The sequence below is a fragment of the Tachypleus tridentatus genome, chromosome 13 (genome assembly GCF_004210375.1).
Source record: "Tachypleus tridentatus isolate NWPU-2018 chromosome 13, ASM421037v1, whole genome shotgun sequence".
NCBI classification, from domain to species: Eukaryota; Metazoa; Arthropoda; class Merostomata; order Xiphosura; family Limulidae; genus Tachypleus; species Tachypleus tridentatus.
Window position 1 is genome coordinate 91,821,810 of NC_134837.1, and position 27,555 is coordinate 91,849,364.

At 32.6% G+C, this 27,555-nt stretch overlaps 1 protein-coding gene across 1 annotated transcript in view; it reads left to right on the forward strand.

Moving 5' to 3' along the window:
* The window catches only part of LOC143237038 (uncharacterized), a 40,719-nt gene that overhangs the window by 7,746 nt on the left and 5,418 nt on the right, over positions 1-27,555 (forward strand). Inside the window, exons 2-5 of the mRNA XM_076475872.1 lie at positions 7,026-7,089; positions 7,718-7,803; positions 17,389-17,481; positions 17,823-17,882. Of these exons, the coding sequence (XP_076331987.1) occupies positions 7,026-7,089; positions 7,718-7,803; positions 17,389-17,481; positions 17,823-17,882 (303 nt within the window). The remainder of the gene's footprint in view (positions 1-7,025; positions 7,090-7,717; positions 7,804-17,388; positions 17,482-17,822; positions 17,883-27,555) is intronic.

Sequence of the window (27,555 nt, forward strand, 5' to 3'; positions counted from 1 at the left end):
TAGCAACCCTACTATTTCTTAGGCTGCTTTTATATAACTGCATAGTGGGGTTTGAACATCACTTTTATTTCGCATCCACAAGACTAAAGTGTGGAGCGCTTTTTTAAACGAAACTCTATCTATAAGTCCTCGGATTCACAGTAAGGTTACGCCTGCTACTAGTCACAGATATCGAAACGAGGGTTCTGACGTTATACTTCTGCATACCTACCGTTGTTACACTGGGGAAGGGGCAGAGTATAAAGGATAAAAGCTTTGATACCATCTGTATGATTTTAATATAATGAGTTTAAGCTGAAAATTGGGTACAAATGAAGGTTTGTGAGAGTTTTGGGGCTGGTAATCTGAAGTCAGCTTCAAAATATCAAAAGTTAGAATTTTCTCTCTAAATAATTTACTTTAGGTAGCATTGATCATATTTGTCTTTAAAAAATATAAAAATGTGTCTATATGTCCGTAATTATCTATGCACATGGACCATTTAAAGTAGGATAATGAAGAATTATATTCTACATAATGCCACCAAATTACATCAAAATCCAATAATTCTGGAATGAATTTTAGAACAAAAGTAATATGAAAAATCAGTCCTCGTGTTATCAGGCAAAGATATGTTAGATTGCTGTGTCCTTGACTCTCCAAAAATTAATCAATTCTAAGTTTATTCATAGTCCAAGTGTACCAACTTTTGTCCAAATCTGTTCAGCCATTTTTCAGAAATTTTGCTAACAAATAAAATACACAAAGGGGATGAAAACTTACTCTTCGTCACCTCTGATGGCAGAGATAACGATATACAGTAATGTGTAAAATCGTCTGTTAAAGACAGCAAACTGTTAAATAAACACTGCAATATTTTAAAGGATTTACAAAATTATATTACTTAATACTTGTTATATAGGAAAGTCCTCCGCTGGTATAGTGGTAAGTTTACGGAGTTACAACGCTAACATCAGTGGTTCGATGTGACTTTCCTATAAGAAAACAAACAATATATGGGAAAAACAACTGTAATTACGAGTTAATATTTGTTAAAGAAACTGCCATTTTTACTTTTATCTGTATAATCTTAAGCCTTGATTCGCGACTTAATCCTTAAAATGTGATGATTTTTCACAACATCAGAACCAGCAATACAATTGTTTGCATTTTTGATTGTATTGTCATTACACGTAGGATGTTTTCCATGATACATATCGTCATATTTAGAAACTGTTATAAATATAATAATTAGTGTTTTCCATCAACACTTTTATATAGTTTTATAAACTTCATCCTAAATACGCTAGTGAATGAAAAATGAATTAATTATCTTCAAGCAGAGAAACTTTGAATTCCTGAAATAATACAAATGTACTAAATAAGATATTTTTATCTTATAAATAAATATAAGTTTCATCAGTTATAAGCTGAATGCGTTTTTAGATAGGATAAAAAGTATCTGTAATAATTTGTAACATTCGCAGCGTCACATTACTTATAAAAATAGGCCCAAAAGAAGTGCATTGACGGTTTAGTTGTTTGATGTTTCACAATCTTAGAAAAAAGGACAACAAACTTAGCTTCAGAATTTGAGACAACGAATTACGTTTCCGATCGTGAATAGACTCTAATGTTGCAAGTGGATAAAGAGGTTGTTGGAAAGAAGTTCGGACTTAATGGTGTAGAAGATGTTCTAAGTCTGGAGATTGTACTAAAGTACTGTCTTCGAACTTCATTTTAAAGAAAAACTATGACAAATATCAATCATTTTCAAGTGTGAAACTTTATAAATGTAAAACGGTATCTTAGAACTTATTGTATTATTATTGATTATGTTTATTTTGTCAATATTGAGACACGTGTTTTTCATAAAAGGTCTAATATTTAGATTAACACCATTAACAGCATATAGTAAACGACTATTTTCCTAAGAAGGATTCGATTATGGATATTTTATTATTAAGGTAAATATGCGATGTATTGGAACATAAATTTAAAACAAATAGAGATAGAATAAATATTTACTTAGTTCATCAAAAAAAAAAGTTGAAGAGAAACAGGAATTTCTCATTGACAAAATTCAGTATCTCTGAACTGATATACATATATTGTATAATAAATGAATCACTTTATTCATTTTATAACCATTTAAACCTAGATTTAATATCAAATTTATGTGATGCTAAGAATACAGTTTTCTATATCAGTGATAAGAATAACAGAGAGCCTATTGTACAGTTTTGATCTCAACAACAAACAAAGAAATCTATAATTATATTATATCTCAGAATAATTCTAAAAACGTGCAAGTTACTCACATTTTGTATTTGATAGTAGCCCGAAATTATCGTGCCTAAAATGTTACAATTTTTAATGAAATTCTAAAAAAATTGTCACTTCTAAATCAACTACTAAATGTTTAAAATGTTCCTTTATCCATTTTTACTTCAGCTATGTCTGTAAAAAATAGGAAATAACAAATCACATTTTTTTACATACATAAGAAACTGTACTTTAGCAGACTTTTATACAATCAGCAGATTATCGGTTTTATATTACATAAGCCCGGCATTGCCAAACGTGTTAAGGCGTGCGACTTGTAATCTGAGGGTCGCGGGTTCGCATCCCCGTCGCGCCAAACATGCTCGTCCTTTCTAGCCGTGAGGGCGTTATAATATGCGGTCAATCCCACTATTCGTTGGTAAAAGAGTAACTCAAGAGTTAGCAGTGGGTGGTGAAGACTAGCTGCCTTCTCTCTAGTCTTCTTACACTACTAAATTAGGAACGGCTGGCACAGATAGCCTACGAGTAGCTTTGTGCGAAATTCAAAAACAAATAAAACAATCCATATTACATATCAGAACTTTTTTCAAACTTTGTTTGGCGGTTTACATTGTCGGTATTCAAAGCTCTTATACTGTTACAGCAATAACATAAATTGCGTTTTGACAATATTCACAAATTCTTTTACAGCAAAGACCTTTAGAACAGCATCTAAAGGTCAAAAGGTACATTGAATATCACCTAGCTTTGCACTTATGGCTCGCTCTAATATCAGTTAAAGGACTAAAATATACAGCCTTTTAAGAAACTAGCTGAAAGAAGGAAGGATAATAAATAGTAAGATCATGTAAAAACTTTGAACAAAAATATCTAACTTTAAAAAACTTCCCTTATTCATGTTTAGTAAGTACCAACTGCTCTGCAACGTCAATTTTGCTCAGCAACAAATCCGTCTTTCGTGCTTTAAAGAAATTAAGAGACGGTATTCTTTTTTTTTTTTTTTACTGCTTGACATCTGATGACTACTGATTTATGTCTACAAAGCTGAATATCGATTGGATCCGGATTACTCTTTAAAACATGTAAAAAATACTCTACAAGGATGACAACGACCAATTTAATACAGCCTTATTTGCCTTAATAGGAATACACCATTAAATCTTAGACAATGTATTTCTCCACCAGGTTAAGGCGTTTTTATTCACAGCTATTTTTATGTGGTACAAGATGATTGCAATAAATTAAACACACAATATTTATCAGCTTCGTTTCATAAAAGCATTTCCCAAATACTCTCTTTATAGAAAGACGATTTCGTCCTATCCTTCTAAAATACAGACGATAATGCATAGTTATTATGGTTTTAATTGTCAGAAATACATGTAATTCAGATTTAGCTTGTGGAACAAAGAAATTTTAATTTGTTGTTAAACAGAAAGATACGCAATGCGCTATCGGTGTTTCGCCCAGCACGAGTATCAAAATCCAGTTCTTAGAGTTATTCGCCCTCACATTTATCGCCGTGCCACTAGGAGACACTTAAGATTTTAATTTTTATAATAGTGTGTGATTATAATGTTTTATTTAATATTCAATTATAAAGTACTTGAACATTATACTCAGTATTGATGATGTTAATCTTAATTGAAGTGGTGTGATTTATTCATTTATTTTCTAATAAATAATTTCATATGTAAAGAAAATGTATTGTATTTTACACAATCAATGTAATATATTTAACGTGTAAAAGATCCAATAATAATCTATTTTATTAAGCAATGTTACATACTATTTATTACCTTATATAAGGTTTAAAAATATACTTTTTAGTAATAGTTCTACAAATCTGTGAATATCTACCATAGAGTGATTTTCTTTAAATATAATATGCAGTTTATAGAGGTTTTCAAGTATAAAACTTGAATTTGTCCGTGTTTGTGGGGCCCGGCATGGCCAAGCGTGTTAAGGCATGCGACTCGTAATCTGAGGGTCGCGGGTTCGCATCCCCATCGCGCCAAACATGCTCGCCCTTTCAGCCGTGGTGGCGTTATATATGACGGTCAATTCCACTATTCGTTGATAAAAGAGTAGCCCAAGAGTTGGCGGTAGGTGGTGATGACTAGCTGCCTTCCCTCTAGTCTTACACTGCTAAATTAGGGACGGCTAGCACAGATAGTCCTGGAGTAGCTTTGTGCGAAATTCAAAAACAAACAAACCGTGTTTGTGAGATTTATTTAACTTATATAACTAAATAGTTTTACAAATTTCTAGTTTTACAATAAAGTGCTCAAAGTAAACTTGTAGTTTATTAGCATTGTCTCAACGGGTAAACTTGACAACTATAACATTAAGATTTTCAGCTTCAATCGCCTCAGAAGACACACAGTCAATGGTTCGTTGTGAAGCTATGCGTTAAAATAAACAAAGTACACCAGATTTGGTTTGTCGGTAAATAATATTGATTTGAAAACAAAAATGTATTAAAATAAGTTCCTCTTGTGATAAAAGAATTGAATAAGTTTGCACAACGTTTTCAGTAAATGTCCTTACAAAATAACATCTATTTACGCTCACAATGTTCAATGTGTTTCAAAAGAGAAAATTTAAAACCCGTGTTTGAGAAGGAGGAGAGGTATTATGAAAAAAAAACAGATATTACTGAAAGTAAAAACATTCTTAGCGTGTTCATTCTTCAGAAACTAAACAGGAAATGAAACACATTTGTAATGCACCCTAAATATTAGAAAATTATTATAACTTGGAAACATATATAAGCTGTTAATATCATTAAAATGAAAGCTAAAGTCTTTTCTCTAACGTTCATGATTAAGACCTGCATATGAGGCAACCTTTTATTTATAATAGTCACAAAATTCACGCGTCAGTACTTGACAGGTTTGTTAGTTTTTTTAATTTCGCGCAAAGCTACACAAGAGCTATCTATGCTAGCCGTCCCTAATTTAGCAGTGTAAGACTAGGCGGAAGGCAGCTAGTCATCACCACCCACCGCCAACTCTTGCGCTACTCTTCTACCCACGAATTGTGGGATTGATCTTCACATTATAACGCCCCCATGACTGAGAGGGCGAGCATGTTTGGTGCGAACGGGATTCGAACCCGCGACCCTCGGATTACGAGTCGAACGCCTTAACCTACCTGGCCTACTTTATAGGTAAACATCAGGTCGTCCATTTTCTACAGAACACAGATAGTCAGAGAAAATTCTTGCAATCGTGTTTTGTATCAAACATTATTTAAGAAACATTGAAGAGCGATAGAGGGAACACTCAGTAGTGAAAGTCTGATACAGAAACACACTGTCACAAAGTATGTGTTTGTTTATGTTTCTCTCATAGCAGAGCTACATCGGAGTATCTGCTGAGTCCACCGAGTGGAATGAAACCCCTGATTTTAGCGTTGTAAATCCGTAGACTTATCGCTGTACCAGCGATGGATTGTCACAAAGAAAATATATAAGTAGAAATCAATACATCAATAATAATTTTTAAAGTCATGAAATATAAAAAAAAAAAGATGATCAAAACCAGTTCGCTACATAAACAGTTTTTTATGAAGAATGAAAATAGTGCATGTAATGTGTCGCAGCGCGTGACTAGAACGTGTTATGGGTTTTGTTCATTATGCTTCTGACCCGCTCTGTACTTCCAGCTGTGCGTCTTTATAAATGTGACAGTTAAATCCGCTATTCGGTTGAAAGTACCACTCAGACTGCTGCAGGTAAGAAGTCTTAAGTTAGGGATGTCCATGCCTCAACCTTTTGGTGTTTATGCTGTTTAGCTAACATATGAGAATAAAGACTGCTGCAGGTAAGAAGTCTTAAATTAGGGATGTCCATGCCTCAACCTTTTGGTGTTTATGCTGTTTAGCTAACATATGAGAATAAAGAATACAGAAAGGTTATTGTGGAGCTTTCAACATAACAATGATCAAACACGCCCACTCTTGTTTAAAGCAATTCTAAATGAAACATTGTTTAATTCATTGAACTGTGTAAGAAATTAGGTTAATTTATTTCAGGTCCAAAATCAAACACTATATCCTATATCAATATAGTTATAGTTGTTGCTAGGAATTATGTTGGTATTCTTAGATATCTAAGTGACTTTAAATAATTCACTTTGACTAAAAGTATATCTCTATGTTTTAAAGGAATTTGATAAAAATAGCACAGTTTATTGTGGAAATTATTTCTTCTCATTTTAAACTTTCGATGCGAGTTGACCAAATAACATAATTCTGGATTTCGATGTTGAGAAGCCGGGTTCGAACCTTATTACTTACTGCCACAAGGAATATCATATGTTCTACGTATTAGTCAAACTTTACAAAACAATAACTCCTCTCACACTTTGCTCCTTTTATAGTTTTTTTTTTTAAATTTCACACAAAGCTACTCGGGGGCTGTCTGCGCTAGCCGTCCCTAATTTAGCAGTGTAAGACTAGAGGGAAGACAACTCGTCATCACCACCCACTGCCAACTCTTGGGCTACTCTTTTACCAACGAATAGTGGAATTGACCGTAACATTATAATGCGTCAACGTTTAAAAGCTTCTTAAAAATACATATTTATATTTTGAAAACATCTAGTTTTATGTAACGTAACTATGATTCACGTATTTCCAGATAATGTACACATCTTTCAAAAAAAATTCTAATCTCTTATAATTATTAACTTTTTACTTAAAACATGTGAAATACAATATTTTTAAAATTTTAACTATTTATCTTTATTTTTCAGATTTTCTACACGATAGTTCTGATTGCTAGTGTCTTCAATTTAAAAGTCGTGATTGAAGTTCCAGGTACATCATTTCTTGAAATTCGAAAACGATCCACAAAATAAGCAAATAGCTACAAGTAAAACATAAAATACAATTGTTTATTAGAAATTGAATTTTTTTACTTTGTTTTATTGTCTTTTTTTCTTACTTTCATTGTGATAAAGCAAAATTTGAGATTTTTTGTTTAAATAAATTTAAATTGTTTATAGATTAAAGAAGAGACAAAACTGAATATATCGAGATCAGTATATTTTTATGTGATTAACCCTATATTTGAAATAACATTTCTGAATAAAAACAATAATAATAAGTCTATTTTTCGAGTTATTTATTGCATAAAACATATACTGATATCACCCAATCGGTCTTGATTACATCTATAGCTACTAAATCAGTCATGCTTATGAGATGGCTTACAGAAACAGAAACATTATTTTATTGTTTTTATATGAGAGTGTTTGTGTATTATTATATTGTTCCAACAAAATATCTCATATTGTTGGGGGAATTATTGATTAATAAGTTCTATATTTTATTACATTTAGCTATGTATGTATATATTACAGAGTTTTCAATATCCATTTAGAATTATTATTGTTTTTCTGTTGCTTATGTTTTACTACAAACCATTGTTTTTATTCCTCCACAGTTCTTCTTACGTTTTCCATTGTTATGGTAGTATCATCTGGAACTTGCGTTCTATCCTGTGTCCTTCTTTTCGTTGGCCTTTGTGTCGTAAGTATTACGCAGAAGCTAACCGATAAATGTTATTTCATGGTATAACGAATTGAAGACTGAGTCTATGGCAAAGTTACTGCATTATAATGTTTTTCGTCATTACGTTTTGTTAATTGCATAAGAAAGTTATAAATTAATTTTAATTATGATGTAATACTTTAAAATATAAGTATTAAAAAAGGGAACATATTGTTACCTCATTGCCAATTATTCAGAACTGTTTTATAATGTACCATTAAAATTTAATCAAAAATAAAATATAATGTTATCAGTTTACTTTCTTATAACTTATTTGTATAATCGTGCATGTAATTGCTACTAATGTGTGATATTAGTTTGAAACGGTTATTAAAACACTCGATTTATTTCTTCACATTTTCTAATAATTAGGTTTCAGATTTGAAAATATATTTTGGTTGCATATACCATTGAATTTATAGAACATTATCTTTTGTGCCTTACAAATGGTATTTGACAACTTTAGGTTTCAGTACTAGAGAAACAATATAGAAAATATTTCAACGATTAGAGTCATTTACGCTGTAAATAAAATAATTATTATTTAAATAGATTGTACACTATTTTTAGGTACTTTAACGGTTACCATAACTATTATTTTCTATTTTGATAAAAATGAGGATTCACACAGCTAAATATTTTATGTTGTTTCGTGCAGAAATTAAGATATTTAAGTTACCTTACTGCTGTTGTTTGTAATTAAGCACAAAGCTATACAATGGGCTCTCTGTGCTCTGCTCTCCACTTTATCAAAACCAGAATTCTAACGTTGTAAGTCCGCAGACATACACTGGGAGGCTTTACGTTACCTCAAAAACAAATACTTTATTCCTTCGTGTGGCCTGTAGACAAATATTTTCCAACTTAATCACACATTAACAAGATTTGTATCACGGTTTAAGTAAATAGCTTAAACTTAATCGATACATTAGTAACAATATTTTAGTTGATTGAGAAACAATAAAGTATCTGTTGCATTATCTTTTATATTAAATCATAGTACGAAACATATCAATATAACTTGATAACGTAATACATTATGTGCAGATTTTGAGTTTAGGAAGAAAAAATGTTGAATATTCAGGACTGAGTACTTGAATTTGTTTTCGTTAAATAAATATGATTATATAATTGAATCAAGTGATTTCTATTACAGTCATAGATGGCCTAAGCTCCTATCTTTGCACAACTTTCTGATGATTATTATGTAATTTTAAAAATCAGAAAGCTTTTCCAACATCTACAATTTTATCATATAAATACTGATGGCCCGACATGGCCAGGTGGATAAAACACTCGACTCGTAATCTGACGGTCGCTTACCCTTTCAGGGGCGTTATAAGTAACGGTCAATCCCACTATTCGTTGGTAAAAGAAAAGCCCAAGAGTTGACGGTGGGTGGTGATGACTAGCTGTCTTCCCTCTAGCCTTACACTGCTAAATTAGGTACGGTAGCGCAGATAGTATTCAAATAGATTTGCGCGAAATTAAAAAAAAAATCCAAATCAAACACTGAATTCATATAATCATTGTTTGCTTCTTTTTCGTAAAATAAGATATTATAAAGAGTAAATACATAGAACTACATTTAATAATCTCTATTGATATGATTTGTTTTGAAACAAAAATAACCTATGGTATTTTAGTTCTGATATTCTTCATTTTGTATTTGAATACTTTAAACAGCACTTTAACAAGAAAGTATGTCATTTGGATTTGTCAGTAACTGGGTTGTGCATAGTTGTTATCGTGAAGAGTGTACCATATGGTTCCCTCTTGTCGTGACATGATTTATATTCAGAATTTTAGGAAAGTTAATCAGGTATTTTAATGTAATCAGTCGCAGTCTTTGAAACTTAATGAGATTTCTGTGAACATAGTTGACACTGCTATTACTGAGATCTCGCAAACTCTGTCATAAGAGAACACGTAAATCCAAAAGCTTAAAATGGTTTGGTTTGTTTGTTTTGAAGTTTTCGTAAAGCTATTCTAGGGTTATCTGCGCTAGCCGTCCCTAATTTAGCAGTGTAATACTAAAGGAAAGGCAGATAGTCATCACCACCCACCGCCAACTTTTGGGCTACCCCTTTACCCTTACACGGCTGAAAGTGCGAGCATGTTTGGGTGACGGAGATTCGAACCCGCAACCCTACGATTACGAGTCGAGTGCCTTAACCACCTGGCAATGCTAGGCCAGATTAAAATGATATACCTATTAATAAATTATGCAATGGTGTGAAGTGTACATCATTTAACTCGAAAAGTATTATAATCTTAGGTAAAACAATACTGTGTTTTGCACAACAAGAGTTGTGCTACAACCATTATTTGTTGTATTAGGTAATATAATGGTTAATTTGACAAAACGATGTACACATTAATACGTGGTTTCATCCGACATCAAACATTTTCTAAAATTACTTTGACACAACTCTTGTTACGTCTAAATGATGAAACAACTTATACTGACTGCAATGGTAAGTGTTTATGTCAATTATTTCATGCATGGATTCTTTTTTTCTCAATCTTCCGAAAAGTATGTTCAAGTGTATTATTAATACACATAATAATTTTCATACAACCATTTTTGTTTACATTATTTCAACTCTCCTTGGGTACTGCGAATAGAAGTAAATCCTAGTTTTCAAACAATCTGAAACGTTCAATAAAGATAGTTCATGTGTATGTTCTCCATTTTATATGACAATTATAATTGGTGGTTGTAATCCTTTAACCATTTACTTTTACTGTGTTGTTTAGGTTTCTATACCAAAACTGACTTGTGATATTTGCATAAAGGGCCACAAAAATTCACCGTATTTCTCCTTCAGACATTTTGTGTTTTATTAGTTTTTTCTTTTGTATTCCTATTTTTATAGATTAGTGTATAAGCATGTATTCACCAAAAACACCCGGTGTTTACGATTAAGTGACACGAAAATTATCTGATCTTCTTAAAATGAAAAGTTTGTTGTTTATTTGCAAAGAAAACTAGCGTTTAGACAGAATAATAAGTTTAGTTGCACTAATGGTGGAAGTATAGTTTATAGGAAATTAAAATAATTTATAAATACCTAAACAGCAGTTTTAGCATTTAGATGAAAAAATTTCCTTATATTTGTGCACCACCGCCTTATGTATGAGTGTTATTTAATAACTCAATGTGCGTGTACACACATATATATGTCTTAAGACAATTCTGAAGTATAGAGCTCAATTTTGTTTATGTAGATGCTAAATACATTAGTATGCTCTAAAACAACGTATTTAAAAGTAAACTGCTATTGTGATGTCCATAATAATATCAATAGTGAGTAATACATTTATTAAGCATTCTTTATATACAATTTATTTTCAAAACTCTGAGCATTTAATGCTTAGAAAAAGCAGCTGCTCAAACTTTTTAATAAAAATATATTTTATGAAATCAAAAATCTCATGACAGTATAGCCCGGTATGACCAGGTGGTTAATGCACTCGACTTGTAGTTCGAGTGTCGTGGATTTCAATTCCCGTCACACTAAACATGCTCGCCCTTTACGCCGTGGGGGCGTTATGATGTGAGTGGCAATCCCACTATTCTTTGGTTGAAAGAGTGGCCCAAGAATTGACGGTGGGTGGTGATGACTAGCTGCCTTCTCTCTAGTCTTACACTGCTAAATTATAAACGGTTATCACAGATAGCCCTCGTGTAGCTTTGCGCGAAATTCAAACAAATCAATCATGACAATATTGTTTTTATGGCATCACTCCTACTTAAGACTGTAGCAAAAGTATATGTGAATAAGAAAATTCACCCCTTCATACTTATATAAGCTAACATATATGTATACATCCGCTTATAATTGGCGAACTGCTGGTCTGATTGTCACCATAAGACTGATATGTACCCTTATGCAAGCCTAACTCCCATAGAGTTAGTTAGATATAAGGTCATAGCCAAGTGTTTAGCCCGGCTCACATATTTCACTTTCAGTACCCATGCGTACATCAGCTAGAAACAAATACATAGCGCTCACCATGCAGTGTTCGCTGTACATACTTTTGCTGGTATGAAAATCTAAAAAACAGAAGGGAGAAATTATAAATGGAACAAATATGAAAACAAATTGTTTCTCTGAATGTACTTACCCGGCAGGACAACGGTATGTTTACCGACTTACAACGCTAAAATACGGTATTCGATTCCTCTCGGTAGACAAAGCGAGAACGAAATGTGTCTGCTCTAAAACAAACATATCTAAAAACAAACCTTTTCGTAAATGATACAAGGAAAAACAATCATAGTTAAAAATCACTACGTCATAGATATAAGCATAGATATATTTATGACATTAAAATGAAGGTATGTTCATGTATCCATTACAATAATCAGAGTTAGGATAAAAAAACATAAAAGTATATTAAACATTTTACAAAAACTCTAGTGCCTTCGACAGAAGAAGCTGGAAAAATGCTACTGATGAAAACTTGTCAAAACTTGCTTTAAGGGTCAGAGTTTGATCCTTGTTTAAAATTAAATTACATCCTCTGAGTTTCATCTGCTAATTATACATTACTTATACATAGCTCTTTCCTATGATGATTCAGTTGATTTAAGTTTGTTTGTTTCTTTATCCATATTTAGTCATGTGTGAGGTTTACCGATCTTTAAAAAATAGAGATCAAAATACTTAAAGAAAATTGAATGCGACTGGTTTCATTATGACATTTTCATCATAATATACATCAATGAAATTTGAACTTGAGCTTCAATGCCATTTATAGATTCTTTTTAATGACCCCATTTTCTTCAATACTTCGGTATGTAGCAATATTTATTACTTATAAAAAACAAGAGAAAAACTATCAAGCATCGAGAGCACGCTTTCTTACAGACATAGTATGAATTATTAAAATTGTAATCCAAAAATGAACATAGGCATGATAACTTCACCTTTCTTCATTTGCTGAATTACTGAAGCGAGGAATAATAAGCTTCGTAATTTAGTTGATACTTTCTTTTATGAGGTAAAGATCTAGTTTTCAACTATATTTGGAATGAAGAAAAAGCTTCAAAGATACTTATTAGGGTTATAAAATATTATAAAATTATCCTTGAGACTACGTACTTACATTTATCTCCATGATTTATAGCAATTTTAAGGGAAAATGAAAATTAAAAGAAAATTGATTGGATTACCTTAACTGAACATTATTCTGTAATATCTTAATGTAATTATTCTTTATTGACACCCAATTTTTTCAGTAATATGTTCGTAGTACTAGATCTATATTTTAGTGAGATGATTCAAACTCTTTGTGAAAGTAAACGTAGTTTTAGGAATGAATTATGTATCTCGAATGTTGGTAAGTATATCTACCTTGAAAGTTAGAAAGAGAAACAAATATCTGTTTGGTCATAATCTTGACGCACGCTCCTACTTGTTCAAGCCTTAATATCGCTTGTCCATAGTGTCACTAGCCTTCGTCTTCCTCGCCATCCGCCTACCATCCTTTGAATAAATTATCTCTATCAAACAATTACGTCTTGTGACGTAAGTTTCTCGAATCAAGAGAGATTATTATGTCTTGATCCTATTATTCATTTGTTCCATGACACCTTCAATACTCTTCAGTAATACCACACCTCAAAAGCATCCATTTTCTTTTGAGTGTTTTTATGTTCCATGATCCTGAACCATACATTACCACTGCAAAAAATAATTTAGGACTGTCGAAGGTTTATCGCAGTTGTTATACCGCTTTTCCACATCTTCACCGTCGTTTATTGCGCTACTTTGTGGCGATTCATAGAATATGCTTGATCTCTTCAGTACTGCCACCTTTAGTACTGATAACTGTGTCAAGACATTCACTGTTTATATCCTCCCAGATCATTCCCATTGACCGTAAAATGTTCTCAGTTATCATATCTTCGTTTATCAGTTACAATTATATATGTCTTCCAAGTATTTAATAACATTCTTGTCACTCGATCACTTCCTTGACACATTTTGCCAAATCACGTAGATATCGTATCATCTAAATATTTCAAATTGGTTACGTGCTTTTATCTGTTCTTAACGCTTCGATTAATACTGTTTAGTAGTTCTCTTCTGATGTTTTCAGCATCAACGTTGAAGAGATATGAGTATATCACACATTCCAGCATGTAATATCTCTCAGTACTAAACAACTTGGTCTCTTTTCTGATAAAGAGATATGGAAATATCACACATTCCAGTACGTAATTTCAGACATCTCAGTGCTGAACAACTTGGTCTTTTTTATATTCATCCACATAACAAACTGTTGATCTTGACAGTGACAGCTGATCATCTCAAACATCATTGATCATCCCCCAAAACTTGCTACGTTATCAAAACTATTTGCATAATCAGTTAAACAGGGATAAACTTATATTAAGTATTCTGGAATCTTCACATTAATGTTCTGGAATTTCGTAGTATAGTCTATAGTCAATATATCTTTTATAAAACTTTCTGCTTTTCAGTGATATTTTGTCTTATATTTTTTCCGACATACCACTAATGAATTTCATCACCATCTTGCTAATGTAATTTTTCAGACAAATTGAAAAGTGGTTTGTACGTTCTATCATATTGCTTTTCTTACATAACAGGATGAACATCGTTCAACATCAGTTTCTGGGCAAAAGTATTTTCAAGCAGATATCTATACTTATTTGCAATATGATATCAACCATCTTCCACAACTTTCCAACAATGTCATCAGTGCCGGTTGTTATCACATTATTCATTTGGCTAAACTCTTTTCTTACTACACTCTTTGTTGTTGATGACTCATTCTCTATTTTATCTATAACATATCTACCTCTACTTGGCTTGTGAAGTTTGTATCTGTTCAACTTCAAACAATATTCAATCTATCTGTCTTTAAAGACACTATTCTCAGTATGTATGTCATTCCTATTGTTAATGCCGTCGAATCTCGATGAAGATTTCTACATCAGCCTTTTCACAACTCCATGTTAGAAACTGAATTCTTCAATTTTTAGATATTACAGGTACAAAAAATGTTCATGTTCTAAAAACAAAATACCAGTCAATCAACAAAAATGTCAGGGAAAAAACAAAGAATTTCCAAATTATACAACACAATGCTAGACTTATGTCTTAGTAACTAAAGTCAATGAGATGACTGTGTCAGCTATGGAAAGTTTCCATTGAAATTCAGGAGCAATGAGACAGTTGCTGAAAATAATGTACCTTATATAGGTAGCTAGGAAAAGCAAAATATGGGGAATCAAAAATATGACAGACAGGTAGCAGGCCACTTAATAACATCGAAAAGGATCTCTCTTCCACCTCCTGAGAGTTAGACGGTCTCTGTATAAGGGGTAAACATTTGTCAAAACAAATTCAGCACTGATTTACAATTTGGAAATATGCTAAGTTTTAGTTCTTGCCAAACTTAAGAAAATCTGCAGAAAATAATCTCTGAGAAACTCGTTCATGACTACCAGTTTTTTCTAGATTCTATCTTGAAATTATTGTAGCGGCTGCATAAAATTTAAACATAACAGATTCTCATGATATGACAAAGATAAATATTTTATGTTTGTTTGTTTTTTTAATTTCGCGCAAAGCTACACGAGGGCTATATGAGGTAGCCATCCCTCATTTAGCAGTGTAAGACTAGAGAGAAAGCAGCTAGTTATCACTACCCACCGCCAACTCTTGGGTTACTCTTTTACTAATAAATAGTGGAATTGACCCTCACATATAGTATCCCCACGGCTAAAAGAGTAAGCATGTTTGGTGTGACTGGGATTCGAAGCCGTGAACCTCAGATTACGAGTCGATCACCTTTAACCACCTGGTCATACCTGGCCAAATCGTCTATAATTGGCGAACTTTCTGTACATTATTACGAATGGTGCCTTGAATATTGTCTGCTATGGTAAAAAGGTGCTCGTAACTACTATTGAGCCTTTCGATGATTCGATTAGATTTGATATAATTTTGATGAATAATGAGGCTGCTTCATTACCATGCACATATGACATTTCTCTTCTAGTTCTGAACATAAATTATGTTGAGAATTGAATGGACAAATTCTACCCTGGCAAACATCTATATCCAACTTCAGGGACGAGTTTCATGCCTCTCTCACCCACTAAACATATTTGATCAGCAAAAAGTGTATTGTTACAGGAATGCGGAAAACTTTCTTTGAACTCTATCCGGAAATTGATAAAATTTTTCAGCAATGTTGCAAACATGTCTTAGCAGTTTTAAATGGATATATTTGTTAGCGTATTGGACGTAAATACTATGAACACTTTTGCTTGCTTCTACTACATTTCTGAGCAATCAGTTTGCTTAGAACACTCCCAAAATAAAAGTGTCAACATGTTTGTCATTTTATAACTTTTTCTGAAGAAGTCAAAATATTTACTTTAATGAACAGTTTTCTAAATTTAATTTAGTTATTCTTATGTTTAGTCTATAACATATAATTTTGTCTTCCGGTTTCATAGCACTAAGTTTATCATTTTACAATGCTCACATCCAGAGTTCAATTTCCCTCGGAGGACACAGCAAATAGCCCAATTTGGTTTTGCTCTAAAAAAAAGAAAAAAAAACAACACAACTAACATATGATATTGAATATATATCATTTTATGTAATTAAGAGAAGCATTTTTATTTGATAAACTTGTGTTTTAAAAATAAAAATAGCAAATACTTCTTAATTCAAAAGTTAGCCGTTATTACTAGAGAAATATTGAATAGATTACTGGAAGGAAGAGAGCTTGTGACAAGATCGGTGTCAAACATCTTAAGCGTACAACAGTAGTAGAAGGTAAAATTCAGTTTATTTACACCGGGTGTGTGTTTCTAAAAATAATAATAACAAACTATAAAGAACACTGAAAAATGATAAGGTAATAGGTCCTACTCCCAGCCAGTTGCTTCCCTCTGGTCAGGCCTGGTATGGCTAGGTGCTTGAAGGTGTTCGACTCACAATTTGAGATAACGGCTTCGAATCCCTGTCACACCAAACATGCTAGTCCTTTCAGCATTTGGGGCTTTATAATGTTTCGGTCAATTCCATTATTCGCTGGTAAAATAGTAGTCCAAGAGTTAACGGTGGATGATGATGACTAGCTGTCTTCCCTCTAGTCTTATACTGCTAAAGTAGAGAGAGCTGGCGCAGATAGTCCTCATGTAGCTTTTTTGCACGAAATTGAAAAACAAACAAACAAACAAACCCTTTGGTCAGTAGTTCGGAATTGAGGACAGCGCCACGCTATCTTGACTACGTATCAGAAACATACTGCGAAGATACTCTATTTTTGGTCGGTGTTAAACTCACTTGCATAAATGAACCAATCAGTTATGCTTATAACATGGTGCACTTTACACAAGCTAAATCATTCCTGGTGTTTTTCATTTTATTGCTTATTAATTTTAGATTTTATTCTATTCATTTCAGACCGTTTCAGTTTTTTATCTGAAATTTGTTAATTTAATTTTACGCCGGGTTTCAAAAGGTATTCCCAAATACTCATGTAATAACGTTATTTCTTTTGCAGGATAATAGAATTTTCTTGCTCCCTTGGATAATCTCTGTTCCCGTAGCAACGCTCTTGGACTTGTTTGTATCTCTTTATCTTCTTGATGACGTGGTGAGTAAGTCAGTGTGTCTTATCAGTTCGTTTTTCGCAAAATAATAATCTGCCAAATATAGCACCTTTTATTTATGGAACTTGGCAGAAATATTAAAATGTACTTAAGAAAAATAAACATACTTATAAAAGAAATAAATATTAATCAGTTGAAATAAGTAGCAATTAATTGAACAATTTTCTCTGAACAACTGTTATAAAATTTATAGATTGCGTGAGATTAAATCAAACTAACCCTCCTTAAAAGAAACAAAGAACAAGTTATGATTAAAAGTAAAAGATAGAAACATTGGAAATAGTAATTTAGTGATAAGATGTCTGTTTTTTGTATCTCATTTCAGTCTTCTGATCCTGGCGTAATCATCTTGTTTGCTGTTGACTTTATTACTTTTATACTTAATGTAAGTTTATTTTTATTTACTTTTTTATAAAAATTATTTTTATTGTTGAAAAAATTTCTTGTTGAAAGTAATTATTTTTAATATAAAATACGAATAAACCTCGTTTATTGAATTAGTTATTCACAAAAAGGTAAGATAAAAGAACTTCCCATACCTTTAGAAATATTATTGTTTTATTCGTCCAGTTCTTTAAAGACTGAGAACCTGAGGGTAAAACAGTTGAATATAAACTGCAGAAATCTTTCTTGATAAAAGAGCGGAAATTTAAAGCTTAAACATTAATGTTTTATTTCAATTATTTTTTTATTTAGAGCTTTCTTATAGATGTTGTTCATGATTTATTGAACTACATATTCACGACAGAAAAATGTTATGCGATTATCTTTACTAGACGTTTTCAAAACAAATACATATATATATTATATATATAAATGTTTTGTTAACTTTTTATATGAACTACACGAACATTAATTCCAAAGCCAGATATAAGTATATTAAAAATTATTCTATTATTGAACAAATAGTTAGTCACACAGGCAGGTTATTACTTGCAATATCCTCCCAATGGCATAGAGGTATTTCTACGGACTTCCAACACTAAAAACCGCTTTTCGATACTAGTGGTGGGCACAGCACAGATAGCCCATTGTGTAGCTCTGTCTTGATTTCAAACAAACAATCGTACTTATAATAAGCAAAAAATGGCTTTGTGAATTAAACAATAAGCAAAATGCAAAAGTAAGTTCAACTATTATTATGTTCAACAGATTTTAAGACTTAAAAATTAACGTAAGAAATATCCTTTAAAAGCTGATATAATCATGAAAAATTAAAGTAAATACACTTGTCATTGAATTATCTGTCGTAGTTATCAAATTTCTAAGATAAAATTTTGATCTTTTATTTATGCCAAGGTAATATATTTTATACGTTAATAAAAGAAAACATGATTAAAAATTAACACAAAGGTTATACTACTAATATTCTGAGCCCTTGTTTGCCTTCTCATTAAGTGAAAGCTATTGCTATTTGCCTTCTCTTATCAACAAAAATGTAATATAAAAGATTGCTTGATTGCTTTTTAAGGACTAAACAGCTATGTTCTCTTTTAGTAGTTTTTATATATATTAAAACTAAGGCTTACTGCTGAGCCATCTGGAGGTAAGAGTTCACTCTAATAGCTTCATGCGAACTGACTATATCTCTTATTTGCACATTTATTTATTTAATCAGTTGTGAATTGTTTAATATTTTACTTAATATACTCACCAGATAGTCTGATGTGGCTTTGCTATAAGAAAACACACACACACGTAATTAACTTATACAAGATATTTGCTTATAAACGTAACGTAATTTTAGAAACCCTACCTGAAAAATAAGAACAAAAAAATTTTTTTTTTACTTATAAAACCCATGAGTTATACCTTTTTGTCACTTGTACCCAGTGATAAGGGTTCTGTAACTTACTTGTGGTTGATAAATCTCTATTTTTGTGGAGATATCGAGGCCTGATATGGCCGGGTGGATAAGGCATTCAAGTCGTAATCTGAGGGTCGCGAGTTCGAAACGCTGTTAAACCAAATTATGCTAGTCCTTTCAACTATAGAAGCGTTATAATGTAACGATCAATCCTACTATTTGTTGGTAAAAGAGTAGCGCAAGAGTTGGAGGCGGGTGGAGATGATTAGTTACCTTGCTTCTAGTCCTACACTACTAAATTAGGAACCGCTAACACAGATAGTCTTCTTGTAGCTTTGCGCGAAATTCAAAACAAACCAATCAGGAAATAGTGATTGTTTATTTTGTTGAAATTATCAAAACGCTAACCAAGTTTATATTGTGATTCATGAATAACTGTTTTAACAATTTAGTTTTATGAAACTATACCACATGATAATTATCCATAAATTAATTATATTTGATGGTGCCTTAATTATAGCATACTTTGCCTAATAATTAACATTTTTTCTGAAGTTTACGAAGTTACTTATGTTCTTGTGCTAATCGATTCAATAATGGCATATATTTAGGTTAACCTTTAGAAGAAAAAATATCTTCTTGTTTGTTTACGTGTGAATGATGGTCACTCGAGCTTAACTCCCTAATTTAAAACATCTTACTAATTGTTTAGCTTATTATTTCCAAAGGTTCAGTTTTTGATATATAAAAATGAATAGAATAGCATTATTTATTAGTTTGTCTATGCTTGAGTGGTTAAGAGAATTAATTCTTCTGAGATATTTCGTGATGCAGATGATCTGTTCTTTCTACTCTATAATGGGCAACGAATATGCATTTTACTTTATAATTCGTTTGAGCATTAACTTCCAAAAATAATATTTGATTGATTTAAATGTGTTTAATACTAATAAAATGCATATAAATCAAACCTTTTTTTAGTTTAAAAATTACAGAGTTAGAAATGTTTAAAGAACCTGACTTCTTCGATTTAGATTTCATCCTCTGACGTACTTGTATATTTAACATATAGCTAAGAATATAGTGAAAACTAATGAAAGTACAATAAGGGTTCTTATTTTTGACAACAGTGAAAACATCAGAATTTTAGTAAGCACGGACACTGGAATTATTTTGAGGAGTGGGTGGCAAAGTGTATAAAAGAGGGTGTGATCATCAAAACGAAGCTGGAATTTTAATCGATATCCAACGAATGCATTAGCGCGTGCTCTTACTTCTTGGGGGTTCAAAAGCCATTTGCCTCCAATGCAATTTTAGTGGCAGCTAGTCCTCCCTCTTCTTTTGCCATTATTTATAAGATCTACTCGCTATAAACATCCCTCAAGCAAGACCACCATAGTTAAACTTACTCTGTTGTTGGGTTTGTAACTTCATTTAATACAACTTACACACATATTCAATAAACGTACTATAAGTAGGTGTTTACTTTACGTGGAAATTTAATCACTTCTAGCTTTCAACTATTGTAGTAGCTGTCATCAGGCTAACTTTAATAACATTATAAACAAAGTATGGCTGATATAATTGGAATACTACAAGAGAATCTAGTAATAAACATTAAGTGTATGCATTTTTGCCAAGGGGTTTATGTGACAAACAACATGTTGCGTGGTGAGTAAATCGTTGGGAGGGAAACAGTTTATGGAACAATTCAACTAAATATTAGATGTGAGAAAAAATCAACGGAAAACTACTACAATGTTAATATTAAAATCAAGTGTCATTTTAAACACGAGAGCATATGTTCATAAATAAAAAAATAAATACAAACAACGTATGTATGGGCACACAAATATCTTTTAACATATAATCTCACACACATATTTATATTAAAATCTAACGCTAATAATATATTCGAGGGCTAATAGAAACATTAAAGTAGGTCAAACCATAATGGATTGATATCATAATTCCTTCAGAGTTTGTTCAAAATCTTACTAGGTCTGTTCTTCAACTTCCTAATCACCAGTTCCTATTTGTATTATTTTGTAGTGTATTAAGCTTCATAAAGTCTCTAAGCTACATACTCATACATGGGTCGCCACAGCTAATTTTTACAGATTTAGAGAACGGATGAGGAATTTTGTTGGGTTTTTTTTTTAAATTGGGTGACCTCGGTTCTTCCTGTATCATCAATAGTTTTTTTTTTTTTCATATCCACAGTTTATACTGTATACCACTCTTCTTCGCTCAAGTGGTTCCATTGGATTCTTGAAGTTGATTAGCAAGTTTTGCAAAGCTCGGTTTGATCGATTCACTGTGCTTACCAGTTTTTATTGGTTTGTTTTGTTTTGAATTTCGTGCAAAGTTGCACGAGAGTTGTCTGCGCTTGCCCTCTCTAATTTTGCGTGTAAGACTAGAGGGAAGTCAGCTAACAGTCATCACCATCCACTACTACCTCGTGGGCTACTCTTTTATCAACGAATAGTGGTATTGGCCGAAAAATTATATCGTCCCCACATCTGAAAGGACGAACGTATTTAGTGGAATGGGGATTCGAGTTTGCGACTCTCAAATTGAGAGTTAATCGCCCTATCTATATGGTCATGCCGGACCGCCGGTTATATTGAACATCGGGTAAAACCAGCTCATCATTTATTTATTGAACGTTTCTTACCCACATAAGGAAGGCCCGGCATGGGCAGGTGATTAAGGGCTCCATTTGCAATCTGAGGGTCGCAAGCTCGAATTTCCGTCGCACAAAACATGACGCCCTTTCAGTCGTGGGGACGCAATAATGTACGGTCTATCCCACTATTTGTTGGTAAAAGAGTAGCCCAAGTGTTTGCGGTGGGTGGCGATGACTAGCTGCCTTCCCTCTTGTCTTACACTGCCAAATCGGGGATGGCTGGCTTAGATAGCCCTCGTGTAGCTTTGCGCGAAATTCAAAATCAAAAAAACAAACGAAACACATTTTTAGTTTGAGAGAATCTATAAATAGCCAGTACAGCCAGGAGTTTTATCATAATGTACATAAATGTAAGTTAGCATAATTATACGTCATTGTAGGTACTGAATAAATGTCATGATGATTATAATGTTGTGTCAAAAAGGCTCGGACAATGAGCATCTTACACAGGTGAACATGTGTACACTGTTTTTGTCAAAGATAAGCAATATTTCACAATTATTATTATATATAATATATTATGCAATATATTTACATTATTGTATTGTATATTTCAGCTAAACTTCAGCCTACCGACGCAGCAAAGATCTTAACATATGCAATTATACAACAGATGTAATATTCTTTAAAGTTAAACAGATGCATAAGTACGCATGGCTTTAAAAAAAAACTAATCAATGTAAAATACAAATCTCCCCGTGTTAACGCCACATCACAAATTTAAAGACTAAAATTACATATTTAAGTGCTTTCTAGTTTACACACTTCAGTACTATCAAGAGGTTTACATTTTTCCATTATACACACAATCATATAAGTGATGAACTTTATCAGTCCTACAGAAAATGTCTCATAGTATAAAAAACAGGATTTAGTATATGTTGAAAGAAAGAGAAAATAAAGAACCTTGGGACAGCCAACAACTTTATTATATTATCAGTTGATAAAAGAAAATTTACTGTTGTATAAGATAGACTATGGTGAAAAATCAATACCTTCATCTGTGAAAATTCGAGAAAGCTTACATCCGGGCCTGCTCTTAAGATAGAGTATGAAATAAAGCAAAAACTTAAGAAATTGCGTCAAATGTGATAATTAAATGAATGTAGTTACAATACATTGACCTAATTTAACTTTGTTTGTCCACAGATATATATATGGCTTATGCAAAATTTACATACCCAATCTTTCGTTTGTCCTATCATATTCCTTATTTAACTCCAATCTATAAGTTAATACAACAGTTATATGGAAACAGGTAACATCTTGTCAAAGACCTATTTTACTCCACAGACCTTTTCTGTTTATAAGAGCCCTCTCACTGTTGTTATGAATAAATTATGGATAAATGATACAGCAAAGACTGAAATCTCTCTTAATTCATTTGAGCAACCGCTGACGAACTCCTTCAAATAACTTAATTTTCTTCGAACTGCTCCTATTTCAACACGATAGATGATACTTCTGTTGGACCTCCACCAGCACTTCTCACGTAGTAACTGTGCGTGGACACGATTTGAATATGTTATAAAAACGTCAGATTTGGCGGTAAAATTTTGATTTCACTTCGTTGACGAAACATTTTTGGTATGGCATCACATGTAAAGAGACCTATAAATATTCAGCTATAAAGTTCACATAATAAAAGTTAGCAACAACCAACCCCCATAGGTGGACGTATTAGTTATCAAGCTGAGCATATGGCGTAAGTAAACAGGAAGAAAACACTTTTTTTTCTTTGAATCACTTTTTTGAAGAAAAACATGGAATTTTTAAATATTTGGCAAACAGAGCAAAAACTAAATTCTAAAAGTATTCTCAGAGAATAAACTGTGGGACTCGGAAATATTAAATCGAACGTTTACCCAAGTTAAATAAATAAATCTCCTTAAACAGACGATAAATCAACGAATGAAAAATGTAACCATTGAACTTCACCATGTCAGAATATTATTGTTTGTTTGTTTTGGAATTTCGCACAAAGCTCCTCGAGGGCTATCTGTGCTAGCCGTCCCTAATTTAGCAGTGTAAGACTAGAGGGAAGGCAGCTAGTCATCACCACCCACCGCCCCCTCTTGGGCTACTCTTTTACCAACGAATAATGGGATTGACCGTCACATTATAACGCCCCCACGGCTGGGAGGGCGAGCATGTTTAGCGCGACGCGGGCGCGAACCCGCGACCCTCGGATTACGAGTCGCGCGCCTTACGCGTTTGGCCATGCCGGGCCGTCAGAATATTACCTAAGTTCGTATGCGAGAGGCATGAGTGAAGAACTTAGGGAAACAAACAGTAGGCACGGTTATTAAGTAGCTTTCGTATTAAAATACATTTAAAATCATATTATTTGACGTAAAGAACCAATATAATCACTTTAACAAAAAGATACGACGTACAGTATAGAATGTGGATGCGAAAAAAAAACTATATTAGGTAGACAGGAAAATTTGCGCTTATTGTAATAAAACAAGAAAAATATCACATTCGTTTTGGGAATCTGTAAAAAAAAATAGCTAGGAATATAACCAATAGAGTTTATGAAAAAGGAAAAACTTCCTCCATGACGTTTAATGTGCCACAACACATCATAAAAATAAAGTGGTGGTCAGGAAGTTGAAGAGCGGATCGGGAATGAGAGACAACAGAGACTGAAATATCATGATATCAATACATTATTGACTGACCTACTTTAGTGTTTACTGTTGGCCCTCAAACATATTTTTTACTTACAGTTGTAAATATATATACGTAGTTTATCTATTTGTTTTTCTTAAACACTTTATACATGCACGTGTTTCAAATGGCACTTATTTATATTGTTGGTTTTCTTTTTTTATACGTAATATTTTCTTCAATCGTTTTATAATTATGTTACCCTTATGATTAATTCGCGACACTCTTAAGTGCTGTTGGTTGAATAATTTACTTGACAATAACATATAAATTGTGATGTTCTTTTATAAGATTCGCTTTTACTGCTTAATTGTAACAGTTATAATTATAATAGCTTTATAGCAGATTATTTTAATAGTAATTCCGTCAATTTTTATTCAATTTAACCTGATCGCAACTACAGTGAAGCAATCAAAAACCTGGATTTCATGGTACATTAAAATGTATTCAGTGTATATGTATTGAATGTTTGTCACCTTCCTTATGAAACGTAAATAATATTTCAACAGCTTATTTATGTGTCGCAATGATGTTTAATTGTTTTAGGACTTAGAAGATTTCTTACATAGCCTTAACTATTTGTCTTACACTGAAGGTATTTATTTCTACTTAATACCACAAGAAACACCTGACAAACAAGCACTTAAGTTTAGGTACAGCGTGTGTTTGTGTTTTTCTTGTAGTAAAACCACAACGGGCGATCTGCTGAGTCCACCGCAGGTATAGTGGAGATAGAAGAGTATAAATACTGTACATTAATTTAAAATCAAGCCTGACAAAAAGTGTTTGCTTGGCAATAGTGACTGTAAAGATTATCTTAATTAACTAGATAGTATAATATTACTTTGCTACACAAATAACACTTGCTATGTCAGTGTGAATTTAAATCTATGGCAAACTTAATAAAAGTAATTTACATATGCAATGTATATTATCGCGTTCGGTAAAATTATTTTTTTGAGTGAACCAACTCTTCAAGTAGAACATGCAATTTCCCTTTTTTAAGTAACATTAAAAATATGTATTGATAAATAAATAAACATGTAAATGAATTATGCATACAAAACATCATTATATTATCGCATGGTGTTTCAATTTAACAAGCTATTATCGTTGATTTCAACATATGTTACAGAAAAACACCAAATTAAAGATACTTCTATATTCAAAGGGTTAATAGCACTTTTTAAGCTCGATTAATGCACGCTGATGGCAGCCGTGGCGCTTCGAGTGACATGTTTATCTCATAACACATTCTCGACAATTCGAGTTGTATTTCCGAAAAAAGAGTTCTCCCATCAAACAAGTGCCTAATAGTAAACATAGTTGTATCTCCTGGTATTGTTAGCAAGATTTTAAGCAATTACACGAATTTGATCAAGGCTTGTAGAACGAACGTCTAGCAGCAACCGCCTGAAAATAAATAACCGTTTCTACGAAGAAAATGGCCGAAGAAATTGTAATCAGTATATTTCCATTCAATAAGGTATCTATGAAGCCATTAGATTAACTCTAATGGACTGGATTTACTTGAACTTGGTTTTAAAAATCTACATTTACTTGCAATAGAGGTTTTGCAAAGCTTTATCCGTCTTTTACAAAAGCTCGCTTATGTATATAATACTGCGGTGTTGGAAAGTAGTGTTCAAATATGGTCAACAGCCAGGAACGAGGAGAGAAGTGTTAATGTACTCAGACTGCGAATGCAAAGGCTCATGGTTTGCGACTTCTTGTCGCAAGAACACATTCCCCAGTTTAAGCTTTGGGTGCTGTAAAAATAACCGTGAAATTTAACTATATCACCAGATAAGATTAGTCTGTGGGTGCTATTAAGCAGCTTATTTTCATTTAGCTTATCACTTAAATATTGGAAACAGTTATGTGAAGGTAGTTTTTTGTGTAGTTTAAGGCAAGACGTCTGAAACAAATAAATACATTTCATACAAAGGCAAAGATGTATTTAAGAATCATTAATTGTTAATTTTTAAACTCATAATTTCATTATAGAGCTGCATCGTCTCAATGCTCGTGATTCTGGTCCATTACCACAGTAACAAAGTATCAAAAATCCTGCCACCCCTCTCCTTGCAGATCAACGGTAAGTTTACGGACTTGCATCACTGAAATATGATGGATAGGTCGTAGATGGATTACTAGGTACTTTTACCCTAAAGACCCAAACTATCAAAAAGTTTCGCAAAGAAAATAATTGTATGCGAGCTATTGTTATTCAACACTTTCCAGTGTTCCTCCCCGTGATGGATCAGCGGTAAGTGTGAGAGCTTACGTCACTAAAACCGGGTTTCGACGCTCGTGGTGAGCTCACAACGCATATAGCTTTCTGTTTAATAACAAAGAAACACTGATTTTGAAACTTACGTTACAGCAAAGAATGCTACATTACCATGTTTAAAATTAAACTAGTCTTCTTAGATCACTGTTGTTTTTAATTTCCTTCTTGTTTGCCCTGTGTATATTTTACTGTAACTACAACTGACGTAGTATATTCCATCTTTACCTCCAATTCTTTTCGAAAACTTTTAGTGTTCGTAACTGGTTGACAATTTTGTTTTGAGAAATAAACGCTCTTTTAATCATAATGCTTTCGCAATATATTTCAGAAATAACAGGAACAATTGATATACTGGTTAACTTACTTTTTGATGATTGGAATGAACTTCGTTTTGAATATTTCATCAGTAGTTGTTTTTCTTTCACTGAGGGCACGCCAGACACATGTGTACAACGTACTTAGGTTTTGACTCAAAGGGTGGCTAGAGTTGTAATGTGATGGAATGCTGACGGCAGACAATTTACACAATACACTAAATTTTAATTTGCTGTCACATTTTTTAACATGGACGACAATGAACTAAGAATTAATTTGCC